The sequence below is a fragment of the Saimiri boliviensis genome, chromosome 13 (assembly GCF_048565385.1).
Source record: "Saimiri boliviensis isolate mSaiBol1 chromosome 13, mSaiBol1.pri, whole genome shotgun sequence".
Taxonomy (NCBI): domain Eukaryota; kingdom Metazoa; phylum Chordata; class Mammalia; order Primates; family Cebidae; genus Saimiri; species Saimiri boliviensis.
In genome coordinates, this window is record NC_133461.1 from 46361108 (window position 1) to 46378033 (window position 16926).

Below are 16926 nucleotides of genomic sequence, written 5' to 3' on the forward strand. Positions count from 1 at the left end.
ATGGAAATGAAGCAGTTCCTGGCTGTGAAAACTGCCTGTTTAATGCTGGGACAAAAGACTTAGATCCTTACACACACTTGCTCTTCCTGAACCTTGCTCTACATTCTCTACAGCATGGGAAGTGTCACAACAGAGTAAAACCATCTCAATTCTGCCCCAGCAACAAACACAAAATATCCTTTCATTTGAACCCTTTGCTTAACAAAGGCATGTGAGTGAAATCCATAGTGATCACTTTACTCACTCTACCAAAAATCTAAGAAACACTTCCCTAGGCCCCTTTAAAACCCAAAAAGAAGACAAGTCATACTGATCCACTGACCTTGTCTTCAGGTGGCGCTCCTTCATTATTCCAAGGATGCAGCATCTCTATGGTGCCAGGTATGGGGGTAAAGCCTTTGGCGCCCTTTCCGCAATGGCACATCAGCAGTAAAAGTGGTACCACTGTACAGACACAAAGTGGAACACAGATAAGGTTAATCCTGACAATTTCTAAATTGGAATTTGCATGTCCCTTCCTGGAGTTGTCTTCACTTATTTGCAGCCCTATTTTTCTTTTGTCAACCCTGATCCAATTGTGCCAAGCTGTTTGGGGTGAGTTACTCCAAAGCCCGAAGGCAGAATGAGGGAGTCGTACAGATTCTAGGCCTTGTTCATCAAAAAGAGGCTGTCTGTGGTTGTTGAGTGGAACACCAGAACTAGGTCAGACGGAATCTCATCAAAATCAGCTTAAAGATGAAATTTTTTAAAACTATGGCCCAATTAAAAAAAAATCACTGTCCCCAAAATATATGTGCTAATAATAATAATAATTAGAAATAATAAAGTGACATGTGTAACAATTTCAGAGCTCTCTCCTTAGATTTTATTTTACCCCTAGGAGAAAGCAAAGACCAAGGTTGACCCCTTGATCAATGCGGCAAAGAATAAAACACATCTGCAAGCCCATCTGCAGGCCCATCTGCATGCTTATCTGCATGCCCATCTGCCACTCCAGTTTGGCAGCTTCCAATGTTGCACTGACTAGTGCCTAGATTTCCTTTTTATGTAAGACAGTCAACAGCACATCAACTATTGCTACTATGATTAAGAAGAAGATTGAACTCAGCCTGTGGCAATTCAACAATTTTAACAAACATTCATCAAGTGTCTATTATGTGCCAAGTACATTAGGCTCCAGGGAATCTGAGATGAGAAAGCAGTGCAAGGAATCCATGAGCAAAAGATGGATCTTCTTTCTTCTTTCAGTCCCTGCTTCAGTACCTACCTACGCACTTGGTAAGCTGAGACAAGTCATTTACCATCATGTATCTGTGTACGTAGCCATAACATGGAGATAACTGTATAAAAGTACACTGCAAACTGTTGAGTGCTGTGCATTCAACTGGACATCTACCAATAGCCCTAACACAGCAGTCCCCAACCTGTTTCACACTGGGGACTGGTTTCATGAAAGACAGCTTTTCCACAGGGAGGTTGGGGGTATGGTGGGGTGGTTTCAGAATGATTCAAGTGCATTACGTTTATTGTACACTTTATTTCTATTATTATTACATTGTAATATATAATGAAATATACAAATCATCATAATGTAGAATTGGTGGGAGCCCTGAGCTTATTTTCCTGCAGCTAGATGGTCCCATCTCAGGACAATGGGAGACAGTGACAGATCATCAGGCATTAGATTCTCATAAGGAACACGCAACCTAGATCCCTTGCATGTGTAGTTCCCAGTAGAGTTTGGGTTCCTGTAAGAATCGAATGCTGCCACTGATCTGACAGTGGGCAGAGCTCAAGTGGTAACATAAGCAATGGGGAGCGGCTGTAAATACAGATGAAGCTTCACTCACTCATCCACTGCTCACCTCCTGCTGTGTGTCCTGGTTCCTAACAGGACATGATCTGATGCTGGTCTGTGGCCTGGGGGTTGGGGACTCCTTGTCTAACAGGCCCCTCCTCTGTCACTGCACCAGCCTCAGCTGCCTTGGAAGTGGCCCTCTGCCCACGCTCAGTGGTCAGGTAGAGTGGTATTTCACATGACCCCAGGATTCAGTCCCTTGTTCTTTCATGAAAGGAAACCTGAGGTCTTTGGAGGGTGGGTAGGGCAGGCAGGACTGGCTGAGAACATCTTGGGGTCAGGAAGCACAGGATGTGCTCAGAGGGTCTGCCTACTTGCTGGTGAAGAAACGAGCCAAGTGGGGGATTTCAGGGAGGCGGAGCTCTGAAATACAAAGCAGGATCGATTGGAATAAGCTGGGTTTGCAAAAAACCTTGCATCCATAACTCCAAGTCGTGCAACAAATCTTTTCTGATGCTTACTACATGCAAGGCTCTGTTCCAGGCACTGGGAATACAGCAGTGAAGAGAACAGACAGCATGCTGCCCTCACAGAGCTCACTGAAATGGGAATACCTGCGAAGTTTATGCCAAAAAGTAATTCCTAAGTTACTGAGATCAGAAAATGATATACATTTATAAAACAAATTCTGAAGAGTCCTATATTATGCTTTGGTGATCTGTCAATCATCAGTTGTTTCCCTGTTCACCCTCAAAGCAGTCTGGTGTGGTTGAAGAATAACTGTGAAGAAATCAGTGACTAGCATAGCAACACATCTCTAGTAGTGCACTCACATTCCTAAAAGCATTATAGAGTGGCTTGTAAAGACTTACGCAGCAGGAGCAGAAAGGCCAAAATCATGAGCGCAATTGCTGCGGGTCCCAGGCCCACGTAGGAGTCACGGTGCGCTCCCACGCAGCCGCTGCCATGAAGACACTCACAAACCGTAAGTGTAAGGATCTGCTTTTCAGGGCAACTGAAACCCTGATTGTCTGAAATCAGGAACTGAATTTCACTTCTCCCAAGCTTTTTCTCGCTTTGCTGCAGCAGCACACTGGTCCCTACAAGGTTGGGAGGCAGAAGGAAATAAAAAGGAATGATTACCAAGGATGAGACAACATTAAATTTCAGAAATGTTCTTTCATTGCTGATTATATTTAGCTCCAATTAGATACTTTCTTCTTCCTTCACTTCTCATTGAAGTGTGCTCCTTAAAATTTGCCCATAGGCCCTGAACATGCAAAGGGTCAGACTTGGACACCTTACTTTCATGATGATTAATTGTAACCAATGTCTGTGGGTCTAGGAAATGCTAGGAACTGTTCTATATACTGGGAATACAGTGACAAACAAGTGGTGAGTTAAATAACATTTCTACTCAGTGACCTTTATTTTACCATTTCTTTTTTGTTTGTTTGTTGGTTTTAGACAAAGTTTCACTCTTGTTGCCCAGGCTGGAGTGCAATGGCGTGATCTCGGCTCACCGCAAACTCCGCTTCCCAGGTTCAAGTGATTCTCCTGCATCAGCCTCCCGAGTAGCTGGGATTACAGGCATGTGCCACCACACTGGGCCAATTTTTGTATTTTTAGTAGAGATAGGTGTCTCCATGTTGGTCAGGCTGCTCTCGAACTCCTGACCTCAGGTGATCTGCCTGCCTTGGCCTCCCAAAGCATTGGGATTACAGGCATGAGCCACCGTGCCTGGCCTATTTTACCATTTCTTAAAAAAAAAAAAAAATTATTAAGGCAATTTTTCAAACATAGTAATAGAAGAGCATAACCCCCACTATCCATCCTCAGCTTTAATCGTTTTCAACAATGGGCTGATCTTGTTTTCTCTAGTCCCTTCTTTTTCTGTTGTCAATACTGTATATATCCAAAATAGAAAAAAATTCAAACCTACAGAAAAGTTGAAAGAACATTTTAGTGAATATTAACAAACCCTTCACTAATTGTTCACATTTTTGCAACAATACTTTCTTGCCCTCTATATACTCACTTTTTCTTTCTTTTCTTTTCTTTTTTTTTTTTAAGTTTTTAAACTATTTCAAGGTAAGTTAGAGATAGCATGACATTCTTCAGCATACAGCTTCTAAGATCAAGGAACATTAACACTCTTAAACTTCATTATTATTATTATTTGAGATGGAGTCTCGTTCTGTTGCTCAGGCTAGAATGCAGTGGCGCCATCTTGGCTCACTGCAACCTTTGCCTCCTAGGTTCAAGTGATTACAGGCACCCCTCACCATGCTCGCTAATTTTAAACTTTTGTATTTTTAGTAGAGATGGGGTTTCATCATGTTGGCCAGGCTGGTCTTGAACCCCTGACCTCAAGTGATCCACCTGCCTCGGCCTCCCAAAGTGCTGGGATTACAAGATTACAGACGTGGACCACCACACCCGACTTCAACTTATTGTTGATAATACTCTCTAATACACAACTCGATATACTTATAAGTTAAATTTATTAGAATTTTAGAGTATAAGGATCATAGGGAGGCTTTGTTAATTCAGATCACTGAAATACATAAGAAAGGAAACTAAATGTATTAAAACTGTAATATTGATGATGTTTAATTTGTTAATTGGACTAACCATTATTCAAAGCCTCTTAAAATGATTTCAAACATTTGCTAGACGGCAAAATAAAGCGGTAGATTAAAAAAAAAAAACCTAATCATTGTCTTTGAAATTTTTCTGAAATGAACCCTAATTGGTTAAAACAAAATCGTTTTTTGGATAGACTTTTCTGCATTTAAAACCACCCTGAAGGACATCTGAAAACTCATATCAACACATCATATGGTCCAAGTGTCTAGATGTCCCGGATATGGACATACGGACATGCCTACTGGCATGGAGAAGTCAGGGGAATCAGATAATCCCGTTGTCATGTTGTTTCTTTCTATCATGTTCTAGCTTTGAGCTTTACTTACCTCCAGTTAAATCAAGGTATCCTCAGCTTCAATCAGGGAATAATATTAGAAGTAAGGATTAAATATGGTAATATATAGGATGAGCTAGCAGATTTGCCTGGCATATAGCAAGTGTTCAATAAATGGTGCTTTAAATGGAATTACTGTTACTATACTTCAATAGTTTTAGAAGGTACCTACTACAATTGTGGTACTGAGAAAGGCTTGGTACTCCTCACCTCACCAGACAAAACTACTTCAAGAGCTATTTAGAGAATACCAGTTACCTTTAAGACATTTTACATTATTTTTCTTCTCTCCATAAGCATATAAAAGATACTATATGCCTGTAGATTCAGGACCTCATTTCAAAACTCCTTTAAAAAACTATACTGGAAACATAATTTATGAGAAGACATACAACTTACAAATATTTCAGATATCTAGCATGCTTAATATTTGGATTTCAGGGTAGTCCAGTGATTTAGCTTACTTTCTTGGCGTACTATTTTCCATTTTTCTGCCATTCCAGGTGGTTTGTCAATGACAGAGAACCGGAAAGGGCCACTGTTTGGGTATCCATCCAGGTCCTCTGCAGTGACGTTCACATACTGTGCGTCATTACACACTGTCTGCACGGGTTCTGTCAGTGTGGGACAGTTGTCGTTGGTGTCTTCAACGGCGATACGGATGGTGCCAGTGACGGTTTTTCTAAGATCATCTTAAAAATAAGAGAGAAAAATATGTACATTCTGTTCCTATTGCTGACAACAGACATAGTTTGAATTCCCTTACCAATTTCGAGTGGAGAAGGTACTAACCACTTAGGACATTTTCTATCCTAGATACGTTTCAAACTTGGCCCAAGTCATATCTTCCAATCGACTTACCAAGTAGAAATGTCAGGTTTATCTACTGGAGAAATTAGGTGCTTTTTTCATCTTATTAAAAAAATTTTTTAAACATCTATTTTTAAATTTTACCTACCCCTCCTTTTTCTAATCAAAGATGGTATCTTGCTATGTTGCCCAGGCTGGTCTCAAACTCCTGGGCTCAAGAGATCCTACCACCTCAGATGCCTGAGTAGCTGGCATTACAGATACAAGCCACTGTGCTTGCTTGGCTGAGACTAGATTTTTGTACACGATGAAAACAAAGGTTTCTGATGTTGGAAAATAAAAATCTAAATATATATAACCAAGAAAAACGTCTATTTAATAACTTACCTTCTGATATAGCCAAAATCTTTATAGTGTATGTGCCATTTTGGACATATCTAGATTCAAAATCAGGAATTTTTGCAAGTTTAATTTCAGATGTTACAGAATCCAGAGAAATCCAATTATCTCTATCTTCCAATTTTACATATCTGTCATAAAACAAACGTAAAATTAATTTTGAATTCTGCATGAATTGGCAATCTCTAACATCTATAGCTCTTTCAGGCTTACTTTTCTTCTCATTAAATATGTTCTTATTACAGACATTTGTTTTGAATATTTTTAATTTCATAAAACCATCCTAAAAGCCCCTCTTTTTCCTGCATGCCACACTTAAATTGGACCTTCCTTATTCTTGTAACACATGCAAGACATAAAACTAAGGGTGATTCTCCTGGGCCCACTAACCCAAGTTTTTAAGTTGCTCTGCAGTCTGTCCTATGGCCTTCAATTCAGTTTCCCTTAAATTTGGGTTAAACTTTTGGGGAATAACTTAGTCACACAATTAGGACTGGTGGAGAAGAGCAGTCTTATGTTCTATTGTTTATTGGGGGTGTTAGCAACATTTACAAACATCGACTTTAAAAATAAATGATCGCAGCGGGCTGGGCATGGTGGCTCACACCTGTAATCCCAGCACTTTGGGAGGCTGAGGCGGGTGGATCACCTGAGGTCAGGAGTTCAAGACCAGCCTGACCAACATGATGAAACTCCATCTCTACTAAAAATACAAAAATTATCTGGGCATGGTGGTAGGCACCTGTAATCATGGCTACTTGGGAGGCTGAAGCAGGAGAATTGCTTGAACCTGGAAGGTGAGGTTGCAGTGAGCTGAGATTGCTCCACTGCATTCCAGCCTGGGTGACAGAGCAAGACTCCGTCCAAAAAAGCAAACAAAACCCCCCAAAACAAAACTAAACATCATTCAAGTAGCATAGCTGCTTACATGCTATGTAAAATATCAATAAACAGGTGATACACATGAATAATCAATAAAACAGTAAATTACGACAAGGAGGCTGGAGGGCAGTGGTGTGATTGCAACTCACCAGAACCTTGAGTTCCTCAGCTTAAGCAATTCCCCTGCCTCAGCCTCCCCAGTAGGGGGGACTACAAGCATGTGCCACCATGCCTGGCTAATTAAAAAATATATATACATATATATTTTTGTAGAGACACAAGGTCTTGTTGTATTGTCCAGGTTGGTCTCGAACTCCTGGCCTCAAGTGATCCTTCTGCCTTGGATTCTTGAGTGCTGAGATTCCAGGCATGAGCCTACCATGCCCAGCCGCTTATTAATGTTTCAAAATAACAGCCACTAATTAGTTGGGTGAACATTTGGAAAATCATTTAACTTGGCTGTGCGTCTATTCCTTATCTCTAAAATAACGGGTTCGAACTGGTCTTTAAGATCTTTTCTTTCTAAAATTCTGTAATTGTGTGCTAAAGAATACAATAAAACACTAAGAAATAAAAGAGCCATGGTTCATTATTCTTCCAGGCAGAACACACAACCTTTTGATATATTCACAGCTCCTGGAAAAAAAACAGCAGCCAAAAGTAAATAATTTGGTGAAACAGAAGCTTCAGTAGGTGGCCACATATTATTGGTATATAATTAGTTTGAACATATAAGCTTCTCTGAGGACAGCAGTGAGAAATGATCATATAGAAAATTCATCCTCAATTTTGGGAATTCAGTTAGGGCATATAGTCTTGTGAGATACAGGGCTGAGAAAATTAAAACTAGACCACATAACTCAAGAGAAGCAGGGAAGGCCAAAGAATGTCACCAAGGCACCACAGAAAACACAGTGGAAGCTGTTTGTTAACATTGTTTTGGGGGAAAAAAAATTATTTAAGGAATTGAATTGAAAGGAGATTCACTTAAAGGAAAAGGGTCATTGAAGAGTTTCTTCCACATTTTCATTCTTGCTACACTTGGCAATGCACTTAAATACAATGTTTCATGAAGCACTGGCACACAGGGACTGCTACCGTTTTAATGTTTGTAACCCTAACACGCAATATGATAATATTAAGAGGGACCTTTGGTAAGCGATTAAGTCATGAGGGTTACACCCTCATGAATAGAATTAGTGCTCTTAAAAAAGGCACTCCATCAAAAAGTGGGTGAAGGATATGAACAGATACTTCTCAAAAGAAGACATCTACGCAGCCAACAAACATGAAAAAAAGCTCTTTATCACTGGTCATTAGAGAAATGCAAATCAAAACCACATTGAGATACCATCTCATGCCAGTTAGAATGGTGATCATTAAAAAGTCAGGAGACAACAGATGCTGGAGAGGATGTGGAGAAATAGGAATGCTTTTACATTGCTGGTGGTAGTGTGAATTAGTTCAACCATTGTGGGAGATAGTATGGCAATTCCACAAGGATCTAGGACTAGAAATACCATTTGACCCAGCAATCCCATTACTAGGTATATACCCAAAGGATTATAAATCATTCTACTATAAAGACACATGTACACGTATGTTTATTGTGGCACTGTTCGCAACAGCGAAGACTGGGAACCAATGCAAATGCCCATCAATGATAGACTGGATAAAGAAGATGTGGTGCATATACATTGTGGGATACTATGCAGCTGTAAAAAAGGATGAGTGCATGTCTTTTGCAGGGACACGGATGAAGCTGGAAAACATAATTCTCAGTAAACTAACACAAAAACAGAAAAGCAAACACTGTATGTTCTCACTCACAAGTGGGAGCTGAACAACGAGAACACACGGACACAGGGAGGGGAACATCAAACACTGGGGCCTGTAGGGAGCTGGAGGGCTAGGGAAGAGAGCATTGGGAGAAATATCTAATGCAGATGATGGGCTGAAGGGTGCAGCAAACCACTATGGCATGTATATACCTATGTAACAAACCTGCATGTTCTTCACATGTACCCCAGAACTTAAAGTATAATTTAAAAAACCAAAAAACCACAAAGAGACTCCAATGAGTTTTCTTGCTCCTTTGACCATGTGAGGATGCAGCAAGATGGTACCATCTTGGAGGCAGACAGCAAGACTCAGCAGACACCAAATCTATTGGCTGGTGCCTTAATGGACTTCCCAGCCTTCAGAACTGTGAGTAACAAATCTGTTGTTTATAAATGACTCAGTCTAATGTATTTTTGCTACGGCAGCTCAAATGGACTAAGACAGGGACACAGGTGTGTAAGGACACTCAAGCAACCAGGCAGCTCTGGCACTGAGCAGGAGGTCACCAAAGTTGTGTCTGGGATATCAGGTGGGGACTCTTTAAATTCAACTGCGGTAACAGTAATTAGAGTTCCATAAATGTCAGCTCTGTGGAGAACGGTCTTTCCACAGCACGGCACTGAGATCTAAGATGTAAATTTACTTTGAAAATTTAAAAGTATCACACAGTAAGGTGCCACTACAGAGTGGACACAAGCAGTCTCTTACAATACAGCAAGTATCTTGTAGGTTCTCAGTAAATGTATTCTGAGTAAAGGTCACTATGATGAAGACAAACATAAACAGTGTAAAAAGCTCATTAACCTCTGAAATACGTAGGTTTAAACGAAGATTCATCCTCAAGATTTATGCATAAGTAAAGCTGGCTTCCCTATATTAAAACACACTATGTAACTTGTGTCAAGTAAATCTTGTGGATGTTAACTGCTATGTTCTTATCCTCCACTAATAATCTTTTAGAAAATAAGACAGATTTTAAAAAGTTTTTTCTTGAACTTTTCCGTTGTTGCCTTTCAGCTGTCTCTAGCCAGGACTGTTTCAGAGGTGAGTGAGGCAGCTTCCCCCTCACACACAGGTGGTTGAGGAAAGTGGATTCTGGTGAAAATTCCCCCTCATCTCTCAGGTATAGACACATCTTTGGAAAATTTAATTTATAGACCTTTGGGGGAACTATAATGCTGGATTTGAAGGAATGAATTATTCATATTTCATTATGATTTTTGAAAATAGGCACTGAAAATAATTTAAAAGAAAGAAATACATGTGTCTCTCTCTTACCTTGCACTGGCTTGTAGTCCAGTGTCCTCATCAAAAGCTTGAAATTTTCCAATTATTTGGCCTTTGCTTGACCTTTCCATGCTCTCACTAACGTAAATTGTGATGACGTCGCTTTTAAAATGAATGCCTTCTTTCACATTTTTCACTTTGACCTTGATGGGAATGGATGTAGGCTTGTATTTACTCCTAATTGACTTGTGAAAAGCTGCTTTATTAGTGACAATAATACTGAAGTCAAGATTCTTGATTTCTTCATAATCTACTTCCTAAAAGGGAAAACCAAAGGGAATTCTTTTCAAAGAGAAAACAGAAGACGAAGACACACACACACACACACACACACACACGTGTGGTTTTAATGTTACATACAATAATTCAACACATGAGAAATAAAGCAGCACTGAATATTCCAACTTTTATATTGACACCAAGCAAATAAAAATTCTGTCAATCTGGATATTCACAAATGCTAAGGATGTTTAGGAAGTATTACCAATTTATTTTTCTAAATGTTGAAATCATTGCAAAAATAGATGTATTTTGTTCAGGCGTGGTGATTCATGCCTGTAATCCCAGCACTTTGGGAAGCCAAGGCAGGTGGATCACTCAAGCCCAGAAGTTTGAGACCAGCCTGGGCAACACAGGGAGTTCCCATCCCTACAAATAATACAATCATCACTATGGTCCAGTTTTAGAACACTCCCATCACCCCCAAACGTTCCTTTATGTGTGTCTGTAGTCAGTCCCCACTCCAAACAATCCCAATCTGCTTTCTATCCCCATTGTTCTGCCTTTTCTAAAAATTTCAAGTAAATGGAATCATACAATATGTAGTATTTTGTGTCTGGTTGCTTATACATAGCATAATGAACAAAATGGTGTTTTTTTTTTTTTTGACAGAGTCTCGCTCTGTCTCCCAGGCTGGGATGCAGTGATGTGACTGATGTTGGCTCACAGCAACCTCCGCCTCCCAGGTTCAAGCAATTCTCCTGTTTCAGCCTCCCAAGCAGCTAGAATTACAGGCAACTACTACCCTACCTGGCTAATTTTTGTATTTTTAGTAGACACAGGGTTTCACCATGTTGCCCACGCTGGTCTCAAACTCCTGAGGTCAGCTGATCTACTCACCTTGGCCTCCCAAAGTGCTGGGATTACAGGTGTGAACCACCACGCCTTGCCCATAGCATAATGTTTTTGAGGTTCATCCATGTCGTAACTTGTATCAATACTTCATTCCTTTTTATTGCTCATTAGTATTCCATCAGGTGAATAGACCACATTCTATTTATCTACTCAACCAGCTGATGGACATTTGGACTGCTTTTAGGTTTATTATTATTATTATTATGAATAATGCTATGAACATTTGCAGACACGTCTTTGTATAGACATGTTTTTATTTCTCTTGGGTGGAAACCTAGGAATCGAATCACTGGATCACAGGATAACTACTCCTGTGTAACTTTTAAAAGAAAGTGCCAAACTGTCTGTATCATTTTACAATTGCACCAGCAATCCAGTTTCCATTTTTGCCGATATATAGAAAAACAATGGTGTTGTCAATCTTTTTGATTGCTATTGTCTGAATGTCTGTGTTCCCCTAAAATTCATATGCTGAAATCCTGATTCTCAAAGTGATGATATTAAGCGTGGGGATTTTGGGAGACCTTGAGATCGATGCTCTTTTAAAGACGCCTGGTGGAGCTTGTTGGATGTTCCACTACATGACGATACAAAAAGGCGCTGTGTGTGTGAGCCAGAAAGTGGGACCTGCCCAGATACTCAATCTGCTTTGATCTTGGGCTTTCCAGCCTCTAGAACTGTGAGAAATAAATTTCTGTTGCTAATAATCTACCCACATTATGGCATTTTGTTATAGCAGCCCAAACAGACTAAGACATCGATTTCTGCCATTCTAGAAGGTATAGTGGTATCTCTTATAGTTTTAATTTGATTTTCCCTTATGACTAATGATGTTGGGCACCTTTTCATGTGGGTATTTGCTACTTGTATATCTTTTTCATCTAAATTCCTTTCAGTGGAATCTGATTACTGCCCTTATAATTTGGAAGCAATTCATTACGTAATTGAGACAGTGACTTTGTAATTTTTTCACTTGGTTGCTTTCATCGTAATACTCATTTTACTATTTTTTTAATCCACATCCCTCTTGATACAAGTAACTATATCACCTTTTTTTGTGCTATCATGGTACACTAAAAATACAGTCATGCATCGCTGAATGATTTGAGAAATGAGAAATGCATTGTCAGGCAATTTTGTTGAGGTGCAAACATCACACAGTGAACTTACACATACCTCGATGGTAAAGCCGACTACATACCTACACTATATGGGAGAGCCCATTGCTCCCATGCCACAAACCTGTATCACACCTTTCTGTCCTGAATACTGTAGGTAATTATAACACAATAGTAAGTATTTGGATATTTAAACATGTTTAAACTTAGAACAGGTATAGTAAAAGTATGGTAGTAAAGATTTAAAACATGGTACAGCTGTGTAGGCCCTCACCACAATTTGTGCCTGCAAGACTAAAAGTTACTCTGAGTGAGTGAGTGGTGAATGGATACGAAGGCCCAGCACATTACTGTACACTACTGCAGACTTTGTAATACTGCACCAAGGCTATACTGCATTAAAAAAAAATTTCTTTCCCTAATGATAAATTTGCCTTAGCTTACCGTAATTTCCTTACATAACTTTTTAATATTTTTAAACTTTTTGACTCTTTTGTAATGATTCTTAGCTTAAAACACAAACACACTGCACAGCTATACAAAAATATTTTCTTTCTTTACAACCTTACTCTGTGTATTTTTCAGCTCCATTATAATTTTACGGGGCCATCGGTGTGTATGTAGTCTATCACTGACTGTTCTTATGTGGCACACGACAATTCTATGCTAGCGCCTCTGTCATTCATCAATATCTGACTGTTTCTCCTTACGTGTGCAATTAATTGGCTTTCCTATCTCGGGTATCTGGCATGGCTGTACCTGTAACTGATGACTAAAAATTATATCTCTACACAAGCAGATAAACTGATTTTGTCTCAAATGGCATGATCCACTTCTTCAATAATCACAAGACGTCTTCCCTTTAAACATGAAGTAACGATATTCAATTTTCCTCTGCTTTGAAAAAGGTAGCTGAAATGCATATGCTAGCTCTCAATAAATGGTGCTCATAATTCTTATCATAAAACTTCAAGTTAATTCTTCTGTATTCTGTTGTACATTTATATCTACATTATTCCTCTTTCCACTGCCAGTTTTGCCCAGTCTGCTATATATCATGTTTTTTAAGAATTTTGAAACTTCTGGAATCAATTTTTGCCTGTGTGTAATTTAATGAAATAGCATTTTGAAAGCTATAGCTTTGCATTTTATTTTAAAACCTCCTAAGGCAATTCTAACATAAGACACTTAAAATACATTGATATTACTCCTTACCAATTTTGTTACATACAAATCCGTCCTGTAATTTTTGTTTAAAAAGTTCCGTGAGAGTTACGAGCTCCAAATGTGTATGATATAACTGCTTAATATCCCTATTTAGTTCAATTTTTCCTTCACTGATTTAATTAAGCACAAGAACTTAGTATACTTCTAAATATAAGCCTCATACTGCTTATATTAGAATCACAAGTGGATTTTTGTTAAAAAGACAAGTTCCTGAGACCTGCCCAGTGAAACTTTTTGAAGATGAGACTAGGAACCTGCATTTTTGGCATACTGTATATTATGAGGTGATTCTTAGGCATACTTAACTATCAAGTTATCATAGCTTTTACTTTTAGATGTTATTAGTGAGGTCTGGATTTACTGGTTTTGTTTCAGTCTTTGGTTTTTTTTTGTTGTTGTTTTGAGACAGGGTCTCACTCTGTTGCCCAGGCTGGAGTGCAGTGGTGTGATCATGGCTCACTGCAGCCTTCACCTCCTGGGGTCAAGCTATCTTCCCACTTAATAAGCCTCCTGAGTTTAGCTGGGACTACAGGCATGTGCCACCATACCCAGCTAATTTTTGTATTTTTTTTTTTTTTTTTTTTTTGGTAGAAGTGGGGATTTTCCATGCTGCTCAGGCTGGTCTTGAACTCCTGGACTCAAGCGATCTGCCTGCCTTGGCTTCTCAAAGTAAGGGCCTGGCTTTACTGTTAAGTAGATAAAATAAGAGGTAGTAACTGAGGGGACACTCGATAGAGGCAAGAGGCCGTAATATGAGAGTGTGATTACCAGGCATGAGCTCCAAGAAAGTCTGGAAATGTGCTGAGCAGTAATGATGCTAGTACCATGCTGTCTGGCTAGGATTAGAGTCCCCTTATCTGAATTTGAACCACAGTGTGACCACTTCCTAACTGCAGAACTTGGGCAAATAGGGAAGGCCCCTTTCTCAAACAATTGTAGTGCTAGTTAATTGAGCATGTAAAGCACTTCTAAGTGTTCAGGGCTCAATATATATTAGATTCCTCTCCAGCACCAACTTGGCCCATGCCAGTTTTGAATACTTAGTACTTACCTTAATAAGGGTCACAATTCCTTCATTAGTTTGAGCATCTGTTTCTATGTGGAAATAACCTCCTTCATTTCCTGATGCAAATGTAAAATTTGCTAACCAATTGTCAGAACCTATTTCATCTGCATCAAACACTTTTATGCGTATAACTTCTACATTGACTTGATTTTCTTCAACCATCCCTTCAAGCTGCAAAACATGAACACATGATTTTTATTTCAATGAAATAAAAATATAAGTGAAATATTTTTAGTTAGGACTAAAATATGAATAGGTATAGTTACTGTAAGAATAATAGTTACCATCTTATTTTCCACTACAGGTATATTGTCATTGACATCCAAAATACGAATCTGAACTTGAGCTTGTTTCACAGGTTTGTCTGTGACTTGTCCGTTGCCATCTCTTGCTTCTACTGTCAAGGTGTAGCTGCTGTGTTCCTGTAGAGCAATGAAAAATGTCCAGCTAGGATAAAAACAGTCACTCTCAAATCTGGCTTTCTGGTTTTAGTCCAGTTTATCATGGACCGCAGTGTATTTTATTTACAAATTGGGATCTGTTATTATTTGTGTGAAGATACTATTTACTTGCAGTCAGAACTTTTGTAGAAGAACAGAAAAGTCTCAGGAGCTGTAGACAGTCAAATTCTTAAATATGTCATTGGTGATATTACGAGGAGATAGTCTGCACAAAGGAGCCACTGTTCAAAATGTAGTTTATTCTCTGCCGAAAGTGAGGGGGAACTGTCGGAATTGGGTCTTTCTGTCCTACACTTCATCCTCAGCTAGGAAAATCTGCTCCTAAATAAACTTAGCTAGTGAAGGCAAAATGGAATGAACTTTGTCCAGAATTCCCCAGAGATTTGATTCTATTTATTTATTTATTTATTTTGAGACAGAGTCTGGCTCTGCTGCCCAGGCTGGAGCACAGTGGCTCGATCTCAGCTCACTGCAACCTCTGCCTACTGAGTTCAAGCAATTCTCATGCCTCAGCCTCCTGAGTAGCAGGGATTATACGTCCCATTAGATGGGCACCATCACGCCCAGCTAATTTTTGTATTTTTTGTAGAGATGGGGTTTCCCATGTTGGTCAGGCTGGACTCACACTCCTGACCTCGTGATCCTCCTGCCTGGGTCTCCCAAAGTGCTGGGATCACAGGTGTGAGCCACTGTGCCTGGCCAAGACTTGGTTCGTATAGTATGTGTCCTAGAGAACAGCTTCTCAGACGTCACTTCTTCTCTTTCATGAGGTCCCCTTACTATGGTTCTGTTCAGCGTGGCTGGAGCTTGAGGAGGGCAGGTAGTGTCAGTGCCTTGGGTCCTGTGTAGGGCAGAACCATTCAGTGCACAGGACACCGGGACCCTGGAGTCAGCCACCTGGGTTCCAATTCTGGCCTCATCACTTACTGGCTGTGTTGGGCATGCACTTAATCCCTTTGACCTTCGGGTTCTTTCTGAGTAAGATAGGGTATCAAGTGAATCTGCTTCATAGGGTTTCTATGTGGATTAAATGGGTTAATCCATCAAAAGGCTCAGAACAGCACCTGGCAGAGGGTAAATAACCAGTAAGTTAACAGCCATTATTATTGGCGGAAGTTTCTGTCCTTTAGAAACAGCAGTTTGGTGCTCGCTTCGGTAGCACATATACTAAAATGGGAACGATACAGAGAAGATTAGCATGGCCCCGGCGCAAGGATGACACACAAATTCGTGAAGCATTCCATATTTTTTTTTTAAAAAAAGCAAGAACAGTTTGTTAAATATCACACTACTGATGCAAAGTAGCACCTTTCCATTCTAATTCTATGTGAAAAGGTGTAGAGTAGAATTTTAGGTGTAATCATATTCTTTAATTTTATAAACATCCCATTAAGCATGTTGCGCACAATCCTTCCAATTTGGGCAGAATTAAATCATTTTTCTAAGAAATACTGAACATAATGCACATGGATGATTTCTATTTGGTGACAAAGAGTGTACTTTAGGATCAATACCATTTTACTCTTTTACGCTGTTAAAACCTTTATGCATATAGCATTGAAAAAATCTTCTATAACCCCTTTTTATTTAAAAATTTCCTTTTGAAGCTGGGCACAGTGGCTCACACCTGTAATCTCAGCACTTTGGGAGGCTAAGGAGGGTGGATCATGAGGTCAGGAGTTCAAGACCAGCCTGGCCATGATGGTGAAACCCCGTCTCTATGAAAAATACAAAAATTAGCTAGGCGTGGTGGCATGCGCCTTGTAATCTCAGATACTTGGGAGGCTGAGGTAGAGAATTTTTTGAACCCCAGGAGGTGGAGGTTGCAGTGAGCCAAGATCATGCCACTGCATTCCAGCCTGGGCAACAGAGTGAGACTCCGTCTCAAAAAAAAAAAAAAAAAAAAAAAAAAAAAAAAA

At 39.6% G+C, this 16926-nt stretch overlaps 1 protein-coding gene and 1 non-coding gene across 2 annotated transcripts in view; one reads left to right on the forward strand and one right to left on the reverse strand.

Annotated features, from left to right (window-relative positions):
* The window catches only part of DSG2 (desmoglein 2), a 49230-nt gene that overhangs the window by 7495 nt on the left and 24809 nt on the right, over positions 1-16926 (reverse strand). Inside the window, exons 7-13 of the mRNA XM_039463746.2 lie at positions 14831-14968; positions 14532-14717; positions 9993-10258; positions 5979-6121; positions 5246-5473; positions 2671-2898; positions 323-444 (exon numbers count right to left, since the gene is read on the reverse strand). Coding sequence (XP_039319680.2) covers positions 323-444; positions 2671-2898; positions 5246-5473; positions 5979-6121; positions 9993-10258; positions 14532-14717; positions 14831-14968 — 1311 coding nt within the window. The remainder of the gene's footprint in view (positions 1-322; positions 445-2670; positions 2899-5245; positions 5474-5978; positions 6122-9992; positions 10259-14531; positions 14718-14830; positions 14969-16926) is intronic.
* LOC120361788 (U6 spliceosomal RNA) lies at positions 16151-16257 on the forward strand. Its single transcript, XR_005577903.1, has one exon. It is a non-coding gene; the product is annotated as a U6 spliceosomal RNA (small nuclear RNA).